General features: G+C 36.8%; 1 protein-coding gene across 2 annotated transcripts in view; it reads left to right on the top strand.

Moving 5' to 3' along the window:
* The window catches only part of LOC146457775 (uncharacterized), a 53391-nt gene that overhangs the window by 17304 nt on the left and 16428 nt on the right, over positions 1 to 19659 (top strand). For both annotated transcript variants that reach the window (XM_085091583.1, XM_085091582.1), the window contains exons 5-10: positions 80 to 168; positions 1695 to 1824; positions 2925 to 2966; positions 3412 to 3569; positions 4292 to 4357; positions 4453 to 4543. In XM_085091583.1, coding sequence (XP_084947709.1) covers positions 80 to 168; positions 1695 to 1824; positions 2925 to 2966; positions 3412 to 3569; positions 4292 to 4357; positions 4453 to 4543 — 576 coding nt within the window. The remainder of the gene's footprint in view (positions 1 to 79; positions 169 to 1694; positions 1825 to 2924; positions 2967 to 3411; positions 3570 to 4291; positions 4358 to 4452; positions 4544 to 19659) is intronic.

Below are 19659 nucleotides of genomic sequence, written 5' to 3'. Positions count from 1 at the left end.
GGTGTAAGTCACGCAGTTGGATGATTGTTTACCATTTAATATTCTATCTCAGTACAGATGTTTTGTATCTCATTAACAGGACGCAGTGATTTGTGGGGATATACAGTTTACATTGTTGGAACAACTGGGCATCCTGGTCATGGTGACTGTTTCCAGATAAACAATAAGGTAAAAAGCTGAGTGCGTTAATACATTTCATTACACTTAGGGTGGCTGGCACCGGTTTCCAGCACTTTCCAGCACTTAACTTTGACGGATCAATACTACCACTCTTTAAAAGTTAATACCACAAGAATACGTAGTATCAAACAAATGCCTAATTATTGGTAAACAAGTTAGAGGTTGATTTACCTAAGCGATTCTCTCCTTGTGTGGTTACTTATTGACCTCTTAATGTCACGGTTATTTTTAAACTTGCGCTCACAAAGGCTTATTGAACTCATCCACACATATTTTTGTGCTTAATTTATAACAGTTTTGCTTGTTCGTTTTGTGGCGTTAAAACTGTTTAATAAAATAAGAGTTTATATATAATATACAGTGCCAATTTGCTGTCAGTGATTTTGGGCTAGGTGACATGTTAATGAGAGTTACAAAATTAACGCCACAATATAATGTAACAATTGAACAGACCCATGAAGCAAGCGTGACATATACATGTGCAGTTGTGGTTTGGAAATCTGAACTGGTCAAAGTCAGCTCTAGTTTGTCATTGAGACTGGATTTTCTGTAAGAGACAACTCCATGCATATTGACTTACAGGTTAAAATGTGAAGAAGTATCCTTCCTTTTCTTAAAAATGAAAGCTAATCTAGCAAGGATCGAAGTATAATTATAATAAATATTTGGTTTATCAACAGAGTTGATGCCTAAAGGTAAATTGGCTACCATAGAGTTCTAAAGTGTGACGTCACAAATATATTGAATTTTTTTAAATTATGGGATTTGTTAGTATATTCGGAAAGAGCACGATGAAAAATGCCCACTTGCCAAAAATCAGCATCTTATTGCAATTTGGCGGCGAGATATTAGCTCTGTTATGACCTGGTGACTCCTAGTCTGTTTCCTGTCTCACCATTGTATAAATGTTTGCATAAAGTACATCTAAAGCAGTCGCTCGACACTGTCTAACCACTCTTACAAACACATGGGAGTCCGTGGAACTTCTCTTCATCATGGTAACACAGAAACCTGCAAAATTTTAGAACAAAAATTCATCTTCCAAATCCTACGGAATCAACGAACGCTTTTCATTGGACTATTTAAGAACTGAGACAAAATTAGAAGGATTTGTAAGGTAACCGATTTTGCGAACATCTGCGAGACGTTGAAAGAAATGACAAAGATGCATTGAAACCAGTTGCTGGACACTTTAACTTGCCTAGCCATTCTTACAAACAAAGGGCACATGATGGCAGTCTGTGACATTTCTCTTCATCATAGTAACACACAAAGTCGCATAAGTTTAGAAAACAAAAATCTTTTTCCACAGAATCAACGAACGCTTTTCATTTGACAAATTTAGTCTTTTTTCTCATGTTACCACGTTGCCACCAATAGCGTAGCTCCACTGTTTACTACATAAACCACGTGCAACCCACAATTCCTTGATTCCCTCTGACAAAGTACTAACCCTCGAAACGTCGAAATGTATGCATGTATGCGTATGATGGAATTATTTTGTTTGATTTTAGACTGGAAACCGGTTGGTTTTTTCAAACCTCATTAAGTATGGAGCAACTTACCAGGTCTTTGTACAGAGCATGCCGGCACTTCACAAAAGTCCCGACAAAAATATGATTTCTAGAGAAATAAAAGTCAGAGGTAATGTGTTCATAAATATTGTTTTTAAGCTATTGTTTTGCCTGGATATTTGTTAGCTTTGTTGAGTCAGTAATGTATATATTAGTACTGAGGTCAGAACGTTGTTGGAAATTAATCCCAGTGAGTCAAGGTGTTTCTACGTATAATACTGCAGTTTAGTTTATCAGAAGCAGCAAAAGCTCCAAACAAAACATTAGCTGTTTAAACTTTCAAAGCTGCATCATATTTATAGTTTCCGCACATAACTTTCTCTTATTGGTGTTCCGCCCAAGAGAGTCGATGGATAGTTAGTCAACGGGCCAAAACTGTTTTTTTATTATTTAGACTTTATCATTTTGACAACTTGCACGCTTTTTTAAACTGCTTTATTTGCTAAAGTCGAGAGTTCAAAGGAACACGTTTAAATAGAATTTAAATAATTTAAATATATGGGAACAGTGTGACTTTCGGTCGTCATAAATCTGTAGGGATTGATTAATTGGTTCTTAGTAGCGTGATTGAAATCCGTCCTGCATATGTGGGATTGCTGTTTTTGGTCCGTAATCATGACATTCACGCGTAATGCAACACAGTTGGCAGGTAAACCTTTGTTGTAACGCTGCACAATGCCAATAAATCTGAATCTGTCTGCTCTTTGTGGGCTGATCTGAGAGAGATGGATTTTCTAATCAAATGTTGTTTGTTATTGCCAGAATGTGATTGTGATGAGTTAGTCATTCATACTTTACATGATCACTTGCTTTGCAACAAGTTCAATTAAAGCAAGAAGCTTTTCTTTCGTTTTTGTTCAAAAGATACTTCTCAAGCTGCAGCACTCGGCGAGTAAAACAAGGTGCAATCTACAGTTTTTGACAAACTCTTTTTTATGAGAGGGAATTTTAGTGACAGTTGCATGCTTTTGGGGATTTTTATCATCAAAAAGGAAAACGTAACATAATTTGCGAGGACGAATTTTAAACACTTTTGCAAGAAATCAGCCTTCAAACACTGGTAACCAGGGCTGTTTCCTGTTTGTACATTTGTTTGCGCTGAAGGCATACCGGCAACAGGTCAGTTTAAGTTGTTTTGATCATAATTTGATGTTTCTTGTTATTCTTTAGAGAAGTGTTGGTTTCCAGCATACAGGAATTCATCTGAGTGTTGTAAGTTAATAACTACGTGTCTTTTGTAAGTCTCTTGAAGTTAATTACTTCTACTATAATGACTAAAGTCTGGTTTAATAACTAATCAATGTTCATTTTTTCAAAAGATTCAGGTTTGGCTTAGACTTTTTCTTCACTTTTTAAAAACATTTTGACAAGCGCGATGAAAACCTTGGTTACCGGTAACTTTTAATCGTGGATTAACGTTAATCGGCTTTCGAATAACCGGGCCGTGGTGTTTTCTGTAATGTTGAGGTGGCTTACACGTTAAAGCTTTCTTTTTTCAGTATTGTATTTTTTTTAAAGCTTTCTTATTTCTGTATGGTATTTGTTTTGTTTTGTTTTTTTTTAATTTAATTTAATTTTTTTACAGCTTTTTACATTTTAATTGGACATTCACGTTTTAAGCCTTTTTATTGTTGTTTACTTATTTTGTGTTTGGCAGGTTCTCTGGTCAATTTCACAGCAGAGTATGCTGACGAGAACATTCATTTAGCATGGACAGTGCCTTTACAAAAACAATGCAGAGAAATTAACAAGTTTAATATTAGATGGAACAATATTCAGAAACCAACAGAGTGTAATGGAGAAAAGTTAATTCAGGTGAAAAATTGTCAAAGATATTCTAAAGACATTCTATATTTCTCGTGTCTTTATATACTTTTCAGCCATGTTGGGTCTATGCATAAACTGTTCAACCTCTTAAAATTTTTAACAGGTGCAGCTGCATACGACTATCAGCGAGTTTGTGTATTAAGTGACGTTTGACATTTTTGTTATGCTATCCACTGTTATCGTTAAAGTAAAAGTGACGTTTCTAACTAATTAAACCCCATTAAGTAACCAGTTGCCGTTTCAGTCGTGGCTTTTATATATTTCTTACCACCTGGTATAAACAAACTCATTGCTGCATACCGCAGACTGTATACAACTAACGATAACGTTGCTATGTTGGGCAAGCTCCAACTAACAGACCAAATACGTTTTACCTTCTGTGTCAGTCGCTTGTCGGTCGCGGAGTGATCCTTGCTAACATTGCTCAACAGATTGCCGGAAATGTCTTTTAAGGCAAGGACTCGAAGCGGGACAAGTTCCAGGGACATTTTCCCTCGTGCGATATGCCCTTTTCTGTAAAATAATTCCGTTCTTTGAAGAGGTGTGGCTGGATTTTATTACGCACCCAAATACAATTTTTAAAATTTTTGGTCGTTGCGCGTTTTCCCAGTAACCAATCAGTCTCAATAACCAATCAGTATATACCATTTTTAGCTTTTTAATGCTTACATATATCAACACTGTTCTGTTAATGACTTTGTAATTTCCAGGGCAAGTACAATTACACCATTCATTTAAAAAAGGAGGAGTGTTTGAGATTCAACTACTCTATTAAGGTATGCAGTAGGAAGACATTTTATCAGACTTTGTTGTAAGTGATAGTTTTCTAAAATGTAATATTGCCATTGAACACCCTACCATTAATTTGTAGCTCACTGGAAAAGGTAACAAAACTGAGTGGAGCAAAATGTCAAAGGTCACAGTTCTGATTCCACCCACGACACCGCCACTGCCACAGCCAGGTTAGTATGTAGTTACAATGTTGAAAATTTCCGAGGCTGTAGTTTTCTGGAAAATTGACGTGGTGCTTCCACTACACCAATATCGTGCTTTCAAATTGCATGGTGTTGTGATGGCCAAAAATGTGTGCTACATAGGCTAAACAAGTATGATGTAAAATGGCAAAATGGTGTTGTGTAACAAGTTACGAAATTGGTGCAATTCAGCTCATCGACTGACCCTAAAATAAAAAAACATTTTCTGGCTAAGCGCCGGCGAAAGATTCAACGATTAAATTGGATTGCCAAGACCCAATGCGTCCTTCTTGTAAGCTGATTTTTTCCTTCAAATCTTTCTCCCATCCCAACTCACTGTCCTGACTCTTAGAGCATCTGGCACAATTATATTTTTGTGCACCTAGTTTAGTCGAACACATGTTGTCAACTACAACAGTTGTGGCTTTAGAGGTTTAGTAAAGCACATCTTACGGATTATGTGTATCTTTACATAGTTTTTAAAGTTGGATTGATGAAATAACAACGTTCGTTGTAGGTTTTAATGCTACTGATAACAGTTAATTAGCTTCGTACACTCGTGTGAGTGGATGAAGAAACCGACGTAGTTTTGGCAATTGATTGAATAAGCAACGTGGCCAAAGGTGCTTCGTTTAATGAATTGGAGTACAGACCACAGTATACAGCAACCTCAACATCCTGAAATGAAGAAGAAACTACTGTGAAAGGTTTCAATAGCCTGACTCAAATGAGTACATCGACAAGCCAAGTATCTGGTCAAGCGCAATGACCTATTTCTCAGAGATTTTTACGTACTTGGACTCTTGACATTTAAGAGAAGGAATCGTGATGGAATTCCCTCATCTTCAACCAAGAGGGTGAAATAGCACGAACGGAGGAGCCTGCAGACAAACGTCTTCTGTTACGGAAAGTGAAGCACATTCCATCAGTATCGTCAAAAGACGTTGTAACAAAGACACCACTTGGCCTATTAAAGGCAACCCTTGAGCACTATCTCAGATCTCAGGCAAAGCACAATCTTGCAGGAATAGTGGTTGGGGTCCTTATTCCTGTAAACAGCGTCCAGCCAAGATAAGAATGCAACATGCCACTTCAGTCAAAAAGTAGGACACAAAGCCAAGTTATGTCTCTTAAAGATGAGAAAGACGAATGTGGTAATGTAGCAGAGGCTGAGTCAGACCATGTGTACGAGTCATTCAGTGGCCATGTGTTCCAGGGCCCAACACATGCTGATGCAGCGTGAATACTGTTAACGAACAGCTCCGACAGAAGCATCCTTGTCAGTGTAGTCACAAGGGAAACCAACATATGCCCAAAGAAACAAATATTCTCTACACCAGCCGTTGAACTCTGGAACGCCAATAGACTCCTACAATGAAGTTGACACCATATGGTGGGACTGAAATCGCAATCTCCAAGGTTTTTTTTTAGTGTAGCGCCATTATGGCGTCAATTTTGCATGTTTGATGTTATTTCATGCTAGGTGTTCTTTGAAGGCGTCTCAGGTAAATTGAGGCCCGTTATCACTGGTCACCTCTTCAAGGAGACTTTAGTATGCGATGATACAGTCGAACCTGTATATAACGGCCCTGTATTTAGCGGCCACCCTTTATTAAGCGGCCAGTTTTCAAAGTCCCGATTGTTCTCTCATATAAATGCATTTGTTACCTGTATTAGGCGGCCACCCTGTAGCAGTCTTATGTTTGTCTTTCTTTGTTATTTTTACCTGTATTAAGCGGCCACCGTTGAATAAAAACTAAGCCATATGTTATTTTATGCAGTATTTTATTGTGTTTAAAATGCGATCCAGCATCACTATAAAGAAATAACATGTACAAAGCTACTGTAAGCTGATACTCGGCCGTATTTAATATCGTTAACGCTTTTCAGATGTCCACAATGTGCTGAAGTACAGTACCATATCACGAACGCTAAAAGAAATTTGTTTTGAACATGGTTCACTCTTTAGCAAGAAATTCCTCTTTAATTAGCTTGTTCTTCAGCCATGTGACATGGAACATTGAGCGTAACAACTATGAAATGACTGAATGAGATATTTTGTTGTGAACTGTAAGTCTTAGAAATAGAGCACTGTATACCGTAGAAGAGTAGAGGACGATTTATTGCATAGTACTTTTACACAATGTTACGTATATTATACCGTTAAGTTGCAAGTTGGCACTGAACTTTGTTTAAATTATTGGTCGCTTGAAAGAGTGTTGATTGTCCTATTGTTTCCTTGCATGAACTGTTTTTGTATGATACGCCATTAATATTGACATTAGACAACGCCCAGTGAGTATTTTTCGTGATCCTGTATTAAGCGGCCAGTTCCTTTAGTCCCGAGGGTGGCCGTTTTATACAGGTTCGACTGTATTTGCTAGGCGACGAATGATTGCTCCTGGAGATTCTCCCGTCGGAAACGGTCCGCAGATATCAATGTGGACGGAAATCCCCGGGTCAGATGACATCGATGTGATGCGGAACGATTCAGGTGCCAGCAGAGATACTTTTCTTAACAGGGGATGCAGTGGTTGACTTCATCTGAGTTGTTAGGTTCTCGGGCATTTTGGATAGTTTCAATATGCTCTCTTCTGGAGATACCCCGTTTGCAGGTACCACGACACCAAAGAACATTAGCTGTGACACGCCAAGCAGGCAATTCTCGCGGTTAACAGTAAGTCCCCTCCCTGTAAGACGCTTGGAAACTTTTGAGGTTGGTGTCGTACTCAACAAGTTCGTCCTTGCCGTAAACGATAATGTCATCAGAGATGTTGCGAACGCCTTCATCTCTAGGGCTGTCGATATGCAGCGACTCGGTTGTTTGTATCACCGTAGTCCTTTGTGGGTAGCTGTAACGTCGTGATCTCACGAGAGGCGGGTTCCAGCTTTACCTGTTGGTATCCCTATTTTAAGTCAAGCTTGGCGAACACTTAAGCACCCTTCCAGGGCGTGTGCAATTAGCTTGACCTTGTCGCGGATTATGTAGCTTGAGCGAAGGAAACGGCGGCGGAGCCGTGAAAGATAGCACTGATTTGTCTATGATCTGGTCAGGGACCGTTTCTGTTTCGTTTTTATTTTTCGCTTTCTCGTGGATGAAACAAACACCGGAAAAGGCGTGTGCTCTCGCAGGCTTTGTATTCACTGGTTTTAAGGAGGCTCTTTAGCCTTGTCGGGAATGCATCATTGAGTTTGATCGGTTTCTGCGACTCTTGTCGGAATATATGGCGTTCAAACGGTTCTTTTTCTCTGGTTCAAAGTATCCACAGAGTTTCGCCATTGCTGTAGTGTAGTCGTCTGTTACGCCACAAAATGTAATAGTAACGCAAAATATAATACCTTTTGACGCAAAATGTAATAGTAACGCAAAATGTAATAACTTTTGACGCAAAATGTAATAACTTTTTTACGCAAAATGTAATAACTTTTGACGTAAAATGTAATACCAGGAAGTAACGCATAATGTAATAACGCAAAATGTAATAGTATTTTCAGTCGGTCTTTACAGTATGTTGGGAGGGGAGGAACACAGCATCTGCGATGTTGCATTTTACCTGGAGGTTGACTTTGATTATTTTTCTGCAGATATTTGATTTCTGCCGAGCTTCACTGAGGATCAAAGGATTATCCCAGTGACAAATCTGTTTTGAAACTGAACTAAACGAAGGTAGTTTTATTGCGAATCACCAGACATTGTTGTTTTCAAACCAACGGAGCAACGAACAGTAACAAAAAATTTCTTTACATGTCAAACAACAATTAAAATGCTTTTAACAGAAACTTGAACTCTTTAGTTATAGAAATTTGTCAGTACATAATCTAACGATGAACCGCTATCTTTGATCCAATCGTCCTCAATCTGAAAACCCTCAGTCATACACATAACTTAACTATAACTGAACCTTTAGCTTCTTAAACCTAAATTTTAACTACCAGTGCAACTGGCTGAACCGGTAAGGAAGACAGATTAATTTTTTTTCCAGTCAATTTTTTATACTGCAAACCATCCTAAGCCGCAAGCAACAAGGCTTATCCAGGCGTTTGCCCAGTTACTAGAGTTAATAAGTTGCCTTAATGCAATTACTGCACCACTGTTCTTTCCTTTCATTTTTATAATCCTCCGCAAGCTGACGTGGCGTATATCGGAATAGTCTTCTGACCCTGGAATGTAAATCTGGGGAAGGGGAACACTGTCCACCATTCGCTGAAAAAATCTTGAAACAGCCCTTAGAGTCTGACGCATTTGTGGAGATGTCGTCAATGTTGCTTTAATAACTTTTTCTAAAACATCCGGATTAAGGTAAGAAACACTTTCAGCTTCGTCTACCTTTTCGTGCGCTTGCATTTCGCAATTTTTATTACTGGCGTCTTCATCATCATCGTCTTCTTTCTCAATTTCTCTATTGCCATGCGGGACCTCTGCTTCGTCCATGAGAGAATGGGAAACATTTAGCTCGTTTGCAGCACTTGTCTCTTGTCTATCGTCCACCAAACACACGTAATGCTCCAGTAGTTAGATATATGAGGGTATCAACCCACGTTTCAAAAAATGATAAAAATCCCATACAAATCCTTCTAACCCCCATAAACCACACATTATCTCACCCCAATTCTTGCATAAATTAACTAACACAGCCTTTGAATTCAACAATGAACTCCTGCAACGGAGACGCTAAATTTTTATCCTCGGTTTTCAAAAAACCTAAATTTAGCTTTTGACCTAAAACCTAAAACTCCTGCAACGGAGACGCTAAATTTTTACTTTCATAAATGACACCAACTCACAAACAATCATCGATTAAATCCAACCAACTCATCAATCGCTGATTTGAATGATGAATACAATATTTTTGAACACCAATTTGGATAAAAAAATAATCATTATGGTTGTTGTGTGACTGGATGCCGTTACTGTCACGCGTGACGTTGTGTGACTTGTCACGAAAATGGACAAAACCCTGAACGTGGGGTGCTCGGTTGGCTGTTTACTTGCCTGGCCCCAGCCAGGTCTTTTTCCCGCCGCTGACAAGGCGGCTGTCCATTTCCCAGTTTACCTCTGGGACAGAGGGAGGTTGAGTTCGGGAAAGAACTCTGAGCACCCCGCTGTAAACCAGTAGGGCCTGAGCGGGCTCACCCTGGAGGTACCGTCTACTGGAAGACATCCCACACTACTCAGTAATTCACCATCTGCACAAGCCGTTAAACAGGTTTCAGTCAGGGGCCAGCTGACACCACCCTAAAGCTTCACCAAAGTTTGTGAACTAATATAATAATGGCCCGATTACCTATATATTACACTCAGTTCTGAAATTTTTACACTTGTGGTGCTATTTTTCTGTATATTGCGTAATATTGCTTGATTTGGATTAACACGCATGCGCTTTCATGCACACAACCCAAAGCGGACTGGACACTAGTTTGTTTAACACACGTGTCGGCCATTTTGTTGCCATTTTGCGAAGAGGTTGTATTTTAATGTTTATGGCTCCTGTTTTGGGATTTTTGAACATTTATTTCTCCACTTTCATCGTTCTGATGTTTGTAGACGCTTTTTGAGGTAAGAATATCATTTATCTTGCACACAACAATAGATTTTTTTATTGAATCGACTCGCTATCGAATACTCGTGAAACCGTGACTGTATGATAGAATGATTACACATCGACTAAATCCTTGATTGGGATCCAAGTATTAAAGGTATCACTGTATGATAGAATGATTTTACACATCGACTAAATCCTTGATTGGAATCCAAGAATTAAAAGTATCATTGTATCCTTTCCACTTTACCAAAGCTTGTTTCTTCTTGTAATGTCTCCTGATAACTTTATCGATTCTGAATAACTCCTGTTCAGCTTTCAATAATTCCGGTTCATAAAAACTCCCTTTAATTTCTTCATTATTGAGATCTCTCAGTTTATATGTGATCGGATTCGTGTATTGTATTTTATCGATAATGAAGACCTCTTCTGTGAAATTGGGTGTATAACCCCGATCGAACACTTTTCTTTTGTACTTTGATATTCGAACCTTGTCACCAATTCGGAATTTTGGCTTGTTTGATACTGGTTTCAAATTGCCAAATAGATTGAAGTAAACAGTTCCTTCATTCTTTTTCTTAGATGCCTCTGTCGGTGTCATTTTTATTGAACTGTGTTTAGTGTTATTATACTGCTTCAATATTTTAGGCAAAATATCCAGATACATTGTATTGCCTTGAGCAGTGAATCGTTTCCACATTTTATTTTTAATCGTTCGGTTCCACCTTTCCACCACTGAGGACTTCTGTTCATTCTCAGTCGAATACAGTTTAATGTTCTGTTTATTGAGCAAGTCTTTGAAATGTTTGTTGTAGAACTCTGAGCCTTTATCAGTCCACAGATACTTTGGTTTTCGACCCTCTTTGAATATGCTTTCAAATGCTTTCGTTATGGTCTCACCTTTTTTATCTTTTAATGCAACAATCCAGCCGTATTTGCTGAAAACGTCTATAGTCGTGAGAAGATACCTATTACCTTTATTCCATTTACTGAATTGTTGCATTTCAACAAGATCAGCAGCCCATATTTCATCAATATTATTTACAATAACACGCCGTCGAGTAAAGTTACGTCTTATGGGTTTATGCAACTCATTAGCTAATTCTTCTTGCCAGTTTTCCTCTTTACCCGACGGCTTTTGACGTTTTTTGGAACCCCAAGTCCCAGTTTCTGTTTTGTATTTATTGTATTTCTTGCCAACCAATGTCCCCATTGTCGTTCGGAATATGGAACAGCATCCAATGACTTTACCATCTTTTTGTCAGCTTTTAATTTACATTTTTTATCATCTTTGCAAACTGAATAATCAACATCATGTTGCATGGCTATTGCATCTGTTTTGCCTGTTGGTTTATCATATATTTCCAATATTTGTCCAGTTTTGGGGTTATATTTGACTTGATTTTCCAAATCATTGTATGGACCAGTGTATTTGTGTCCAGGTAATACCCACCCAGCTTTGGGTTTTGGGAGCTTACCAATCATTTTGTGTATATCAATTGAGCCACCGCTTTTGGGTCGTCCTTTGATTCCCTTTTCATATTCATCCCAATTTGGTGTATGCCAACCAATTGCATCATAACTTGAGCATTTCGGTGTGTTGTGAAATTTGCTCCCAATTTTTACCATGCTTTCACATGGATAATTTTTGTATTTTTCTAATGTCTTTTTTCCAGCATTGCCAGACCAAAATTGACTCGACAATATACCAGTATCTGTGCTAAATGCACTTTTGGCAATGTCACCGGATTTGTATCTATCAAAGACTTCCTTTGTTGATGGAATTAATGTTCCAACAACATCCATCGACTTCGATGCAACCTTACCTGGTGTGCCAAATTGTTCTAAAATTGTATCTAAATTACCACCATCAAGTTCTTTTCGGTCAGTTTTGTACCTTCTTTTTGGTCTTACTTTGGTTGATAATTTGTCTAACATCTCTGCACCAGTCTTTTGAACAAAAGGTGTTGCTTTAGAGATAGCATAATCAATAGCTTTTTTCTGTAATTTGGGGTTTCTCAATGCTTCGGATCCATAATAACGCCCCATTTCAACAGCTTTCTTTCCCATCCATGGTATTGCATGTTGAATTAACATATCAGCACCAGTCGATGCTAAAGTATCCATTATGCCCCCCCCTTCAGAGGGGCTATTTAGTTTCCCTGCTGTTTGACAAATTTGGTTTTAGTTATCCCACATTCAGCACATGTACAGAAGAACATAAGCCGACCATTTTTGGCTTCCTTGTAACCTGAAGGCTGAACACATTCAGTTTCTTTCTTTTGTTTAACACAATATGATTTGACCATTTTATATCACTATATTAGATTAATTATCATCAGAGTCTGACTCAGAATCTGATACCAATGTACACCATAAACATAATTTTCCTGAAAATTCTGTGTACTCATCACACTCTTCACAATATCTTATATCAACCATTATACAAACTAATTAGATAATTTTTTAAAATATTGGATTATAAAATTATGATTGACACTTTGATTGTTCATGTCAAAATGTGCATTGTGGATTGTTTTCAATATACTTGTACCCTTTTGTCTCTCAAATAAATAATACAAACACCAATAGCCACATAATACTGAATCTCTTTCCTGGATTTCATCACCTGAATACATTAATCGTTTGCCACTTGTTGACATGAATTGCATAATTTCTTTTGGCATAATTAACCCAAAACTATCAAAATATTCTACATATTTGTCTCCGTTTCGATACGCAACCCAATGTGTACCTGGTCCAATCTGTGAATCCAGGTTAATGATACCAACTTCATCTTTTTTCATCTTTTGTGGTAGATTATCTCTGCTGTAAATGCCTCTGAAGTGTTTTATTTTGAGTTTTTTGACCCAATCAATGAGTTCAAAGTTACTGAGTGGTTTATTTATGAATTTCACAGAATGTCTCCGATTAATGGAATCCCCTTGAATGGACTGTTTTTGCCTAACAACAGACCTTTTCCTTTTTTGGTTTTTTTTTTCCCTTTACCATACTGATCCCATGTACCGAAAAATGGAGGCGGTCTATAATTAAGTGGTAGGACCAAACCACCATCTTTTTTGGTTGTGTTTGGAACAAAAACTGGGACCGATCTTCTGGATCTACTTCTATCCACCTGCAAGCCTTTACCCATTAATGCATTCAAAACCATTGGAATGCCAATTGAAGCCAATAATGTCCCCAAAAAACCTCCTGATTGTGTCTTAGTTGGTTTAATTACAATCTGTCCACCAGTATGTATTGCATTGACAATTTGCTTCTTTTGTGCTTCAGTGAGCCAATCTTTGTATTTTATTAATTGATCAATTTTATTTTGAGGAATGAGGAAACCACCAAATATTTTATTGACACCCACATTTGCAAGCCCAGAAAGTGCTCCAGTAGCTAATGGTCCAACTGCTTTCGTTGCCATTGGTAGTAATTTTGTGCCAATTTTGAATAATGATGACCAAAGACTGCCTCCTTGTTGTACAGCTTTTCGTATCTGTGTTTTGCTTATTTTAATATCTGCTCCAGTTTTGTTTTGCATTGCCTTTTTCAGCCTATTTATTTGTGTTTTGGTTAACATCAGCTGATCCGGACCAGTTAATTCAGAATTTGATAATCTTATTGTTATTGCTGAATTGTTTTTTAATGCTTTTGCTAGTCTATCTTTTTGCCCAATTGATAGTGTTACTCCATGTGAATGATAAGTTGTCATATCTTCTATATAACTAACGTTACATTAATTATCGAAACAATAGTTTGCCATCTTTTTGAATGAGCTCCGCGTCTTGCTCGTATAATGTCAATGCATAAACTGAATATGCAGTTGCAGTTGTGCCAGATAATTCATAGTGGAATGTCAGCTTTGTGGTACCATCTTTGATATCCATTTTTTGTTTTGTTAAATCGAAATACAAGAATGGGAATAGTGTTTTGAAATTGTTGACATTCAATAAAGTCCCCTGACTGTATTCATTATTTGCATGCACATATTTGAGGACATCTCTGTAAACTCGAGTCAAATCAGCCTCTGGAGTGTAATGTACATCAGGATATTCATTGCCATTAGCCACAGATAAATGACAATTTAGCAATGTTCTGGGATCTGTTGATACACTAAATGTATTGTACAAAAATGGATTTACTGTTTGTGCAGCAAGATTTGCATCATTGATAATGAAAACAAATACATGCCTTGGCTTTGAAATCCCACTTGTTATCTGAAAATTACCACTTCTTTGTGTTGAAGAATTACTTCTCTCAATATTTTCTCGCAAATAAACCCATTTATGTGGCTTCAAAAACTGACTCATATACAGTGATTGTCCTTCTGAATTGAAAGTGATTCTTGGTACAATAAGCTCCATTCTGGTAATAATTACACGACAATCAGTCCCAGCTTGCCATATTAGAATAGTATCAGATTCAATCTGCAAATTTAATTCCAATCTTGTTGATGGCAATAACTCATCCATCAATGCTTCAAAGAATGAGTATCGATTCAATGGTATTTCTGTATTGACAACAACTGATAGACCCAAAAGTGCTTTTCTTACAGCAAATCCTTTATTGTAGTTATCTTCAGCCGATCGTTCTTCAGCGTGTCGGTTTGTATCCAGATAGAAAAACTCATTTGTTGCTGTCGATTGAGCATATCCTGGACTATATTCCAATAGATTCTTGATATTAACACAATGATTGGCATCATTACAATCATATACCATTTTACCATTCAATCTTACATCGAAATCATGTATAAGACTGTGTGAACCATTAACAATACCATTATGGTCTTCAGCTGCTATATTTGCATTCTGCATTGTTTGGACTTTAAAACCAACTGATATTCTTGCATTATACCAATCAAATGGGGTCACTTCTCCTGTGTTGTCAACAACAAAACGATAACCATCTTTCTTTTGTGACCTATTATTTCCTGGATTACCAGTATTCAATGGTGTCTCCAATTGGAAGAAGACATCTTCATATCTCTCAATGTATTTTGGATTTCTGAATGATTTCATATATACAGATATGTTACATTATTTTCATTTCCTCCTTCTTTTGAGTTTTCCACCAGATATCATCCTATTAACTCTCTCAGCTATTTGAAAATCAGTCAGTGGCTGCTCCATTTTTGGTTGGCTCATTGTCACTGATTTTGTTTTGGAAGGTTGTTTTTTGCTCAATAATTGAATTATTTTATCACCTGCTTTATTACCAGCAAACTCACCAGTTTTGGTGACTGCTTTTTCAGCTGCAGTTTTGGCTCCTTTCTTAGCTAATTCTTTTGCTGTTTTTCCGAAAAGTTTTGATCCAACTGATCTGAAAAGATCCATAATTCCTTCACCATGGATATGTTTCATCGCATAACGACCCAATTCTGGGTCAAAACGTGGCTTAAATTCACTTTGTCGTACCATATATTGATATATTATATTAAACTAGACCTGAGAATCAAGCTCATGAACCAGTCAATGCCATTCAAGTCAATTGGCCGACCCAAAGCGTCAGTCACTGTTATCCTCATTTCTGAAATAATTGACTTGGAAACTGGGCTGAATAATGCTCTTTTTGGCTCAAAAGTAAATGGATAACTCCTTGTTAAATTGTCAGTGGGTATCATTATCAGTGTATTTGTGAATCGTCCATCACTGAGGCTATCAGTTATTATATCACAATTAATGTCCAAAACGTCAATATCATTGGTAATATTTGGCAATTTTGTCCCATGTTCAGTTTGGCTAATTAACTTTGGTTCAAATCCAATAAGTGCTCCAAAATTAGAGTTTCTAATATCAAGCTGCCATTGGTTGTCCAGCTCAATGACAACTCTATATGATGAAAGCACAAAATACAGATTGATGCCCTTGCTGGAAGATGGTTTATCTTCATTTTGAATTATTGATTGAGTGATATAATCATCAAGATCATCATATGAATACATTCCATCAACAAATGTAATTGTTTCCCATTTTGTACCATTATCTGGGCTGTATTTTATTGTATTATTGTTGTATCCTGCATTGACATTATGCCACGAGTATGTCATTGAAACTCGATCAACAGCTAGCTCATGTCTCATTGTTGTGTCAAGCTTCAATGGGGGATCAAATTTGATAATAAAGTCTTCAGGCCGACTTCGACCTATTTTCTGTCGGTTAACAGATGAAATATGTATCGCCCTTTCTTGCATATATCATTACATTATATATTGTTGCAATAAATCAATGAGTTGTTTGTTGTTTATCAAGCCAAGTTGATTCAATTTATGGGCTATTTGTGAAAATTCCTCTTTGACTCCATTATTGCCAGCCAAAATGGATCCACCAAGCAATTCCATTCTGTCAATCAAATCATTAGCATCATTGAAATAAACAACACCAGAGCCCAATTTCTTGAATTTTTTGCTGTATTTCTTCTTTGGTTGCGTATAACCAGAACCTTTTTTGATGGTTTTCATTCCTTCTGGGATTATTTTAATGCGCCCTCTGTATTTTTGCAATAATTTTATATCTTCATCTATTTTATCAATTTTGTCTTTATTCTTGGTCTTTCCTTGGCCCTTGGATAAAGGACCCTTCTTTGTTCCAAGTTTTTTCAACATTTTGCCAATATAAGCATCGTAATCATTGATGTCAATATCTCCTTGCATAGAAGCTTGGAGAACAGAACTCGGAGGTGCAAGATCGTATTGCATCAATTTTTGGATTTCATCAATATCAAAACCAACATCCAAATTTGATTCAACATCAGGTGACATCATTAATGGTTTATAGTCAATTGGTAGCTTTGCTTCTGGTGATTGTGTTTCAGGCTGATAAGTTAACATAGCAATGTCTTCCAAACCTGAAGTCAACGCTTTTTGGTTTTTCTCCAATTGTTCAATCAGTTTGTCTTGTTTTTCATCAATTGTTTGTTTTGTTTCCTCTTGAGCTTTAATAATTGGTTTGAAAGTTTCTGATAAACCTTGTTGTAAATCTTGTTTATCATGCTTGTACTCCTTCAATGTATCTCTAACTTGTTTGGTTATTGTTCCAGCCTTAATCTTGGCTTCAGATAATTGTTTTAATCTTTGTAAATCCATTATATTATTAACTTATATAATGTATTGATATACATGGAAATCCCAAATTATGATAGACATGATAAAAACACTAATTTCAAAAGATTGTATGGTTACATGCCAAGTGACACGTTTCGGATGTTAATATGTGGTAATTCAGGATCTGGAAAGACAAATTTATTGTATCATATGCTGATGAAACCACTTTTGTATTATGATAGAATACATTTGTATGCCAAAAATTTGGAGCAACAAAAATACAAGGATATGCTACAAACATTGACTGATATATCAAATAGTGTCGGGTATAATGTCCTTGTTTGTAGCAATGATGATATAATTCCAGTGGAGGAATTGAAGGATGAAGATGCCCAGAAGATAGTAATATTTGATGACTTTATTTGTGAAAAAAACCAGAAACCATTGATTGATTATTTTATTCGTGGCAGACACAAGAACTGCTCTGTTATTTATCTGAGCCAATCGTTCTACAAAACACCAAAAGATATTCGACTCAATTGCTCTCATTTCTGTATCTATGACTTTCCTAGCAGCAATGAAAGAGGTCTGATATCCCGTGAGTTGGGTGTCGAAAAGGATAAATACATTAAAGCAACCAAAGAGCCATTTTCATTTCTATATGTTGATAAGCCCATGAAGAGAATTAACAGGAATTTTTATGGAACAATATAACCAAATGATATAAATGGGAATATTCAACGAACATAGTTCATCGTCTTCTTTCACAACGGTTCCTCTTCAAGGTGCCGCTGGGCCTCAAGGAATAGGGTTTAAATTAACCCCAAATGGAAATTATGATATACAAAACAAAAAACTTGTTAATGTTAAACAAGGAGCTGATCCCAATGATGTTGTCACAAAGAGCCAAATACAATTGTTGGATAATGCTCCTGGTGATGTGCGAGCTAATAAAGCAGTAATTTACAGCAACAGTGGAAGTGTTCATACCAATAGTATTTATCTACAAGACACGCCAGACGGGGCTGGCAGCTCCAATGATGTTCGATTATTGACTGAGCATCAGTCTTATGAAAACATTCATCTTAATATACCAGATTTGAAAAACTTTGATGGCCATGGTGGACGAGCTAAAAGCGAAATAATGGTTACATCAACAGAACAACATATTACTGGACGAAAAACATTTTTTGATATTAGTGTTTTAAAACCCGATAATAACGATCAGGCGGCGAATAAAAAATATGTCGATGATGAGATTAAAAAAATACCATCACCTGATTTATCTACATATTTGAAAAAAGATGGCACTGTTGAAATGACTGGAAATCTGGATATGGGTAATCAACAAATTACTCATCTTGGAGCCAATATACAAAATACATATGATGTCGTTAATTTAGGTTTCTGTGATACTAAATATTTACAAAAAGTCTCCAATAGTGACCTCGATATGGACAATCATAAAATCAAAGATATGGCTCAACCAACTGATGATAACGATGCTGTTAATAAACACTACGTTGATCATAACTTTCTCAACAGGTTAACACCCAATGCTCTTGGTGGTGAATTAGATATGAGAGGTCATAAAATAATCGTTCTTGGAAATCCTTCCAATCCCAATGATGCTTCCACTAAAGCATATGTTGATACAGAAATAGCTAAAATACCATCTGTTGGAAGTGATTTGAGTGTATATTTGAAAAAAGATGGAAGTGTTGCAATGACTGGAAACCTTGATATGAATAATAAACAAATCAAAGATATGGCTCAACCAACTGATGATAATGATGCTACTACCAAAAAATATTTTGATGACAAATTGGAGCAAAGTCATCTTGTCAGCAGCCACAAAACAAATGAATTCAAATATCTTACAGATACTGATGAAAGCAGTTCAGAATACAATATCATAGTGTATGGAATAGGTCCTTTCAATCAATCCCCACATCAGAATAAAAAAGCTTATGATATCACATTGATTAAAGACAGTGGAAGTAATGATTACAGATCAAGGATAGGTTTCAATATTTATACTCTTGCTATTGGAACATACACAATTGTGTTTGAATTCTACCCACCAGAAATGACTAATATTCAATTAACATGTACAGCTTCTGAAGCATACATCCACAAAGCTGTACAGCGTGATTTCACTGCTTATAGCAAGCTATTGGTTCAATTCAATAACAACAGCAAACAAACTCCAAATTACATCTATTTGACGATGCATGGAACTGCTACAGCGACTCCAGTACAATGTCATCTGGTTGTTTACGGTGTCAAAGATTGGTCAGATAGCGTTTATCCAGGAGTGTATGATGGCTTGGACAATGTCATGTTCGAATATAAAAATGGAGATATGGAGATGAAAGTCAATATGGATATGAATAATAAGATTATTTCTGGTTTATTAAATCCGATATTTGATTCTGAAGCAATGAATTTGGGTTATTTTACCAACTTATTCAAAACGAAATACACTGGAACTATTGCCAGTGGTGTTTTCC

The sequence above is a fragment of the Pavona decussata genome, unplaced genomic scaffold (genome assembly GCF_977016875.1).
Source record: "Pavona decussata unplaced genomic scaffold, jaPavDecu1.1 SCAFFOLD_237, whole genome shotgun sequence".
NCBI lineage: Eukaryota > Metazoa > Cnidaria > Anthozoa > Scleractinia > Agariciidae > Pavona > Pavona decussata.
This window is presented reverse-complemented; position numbering and strand designations above follow the sequence as displayed.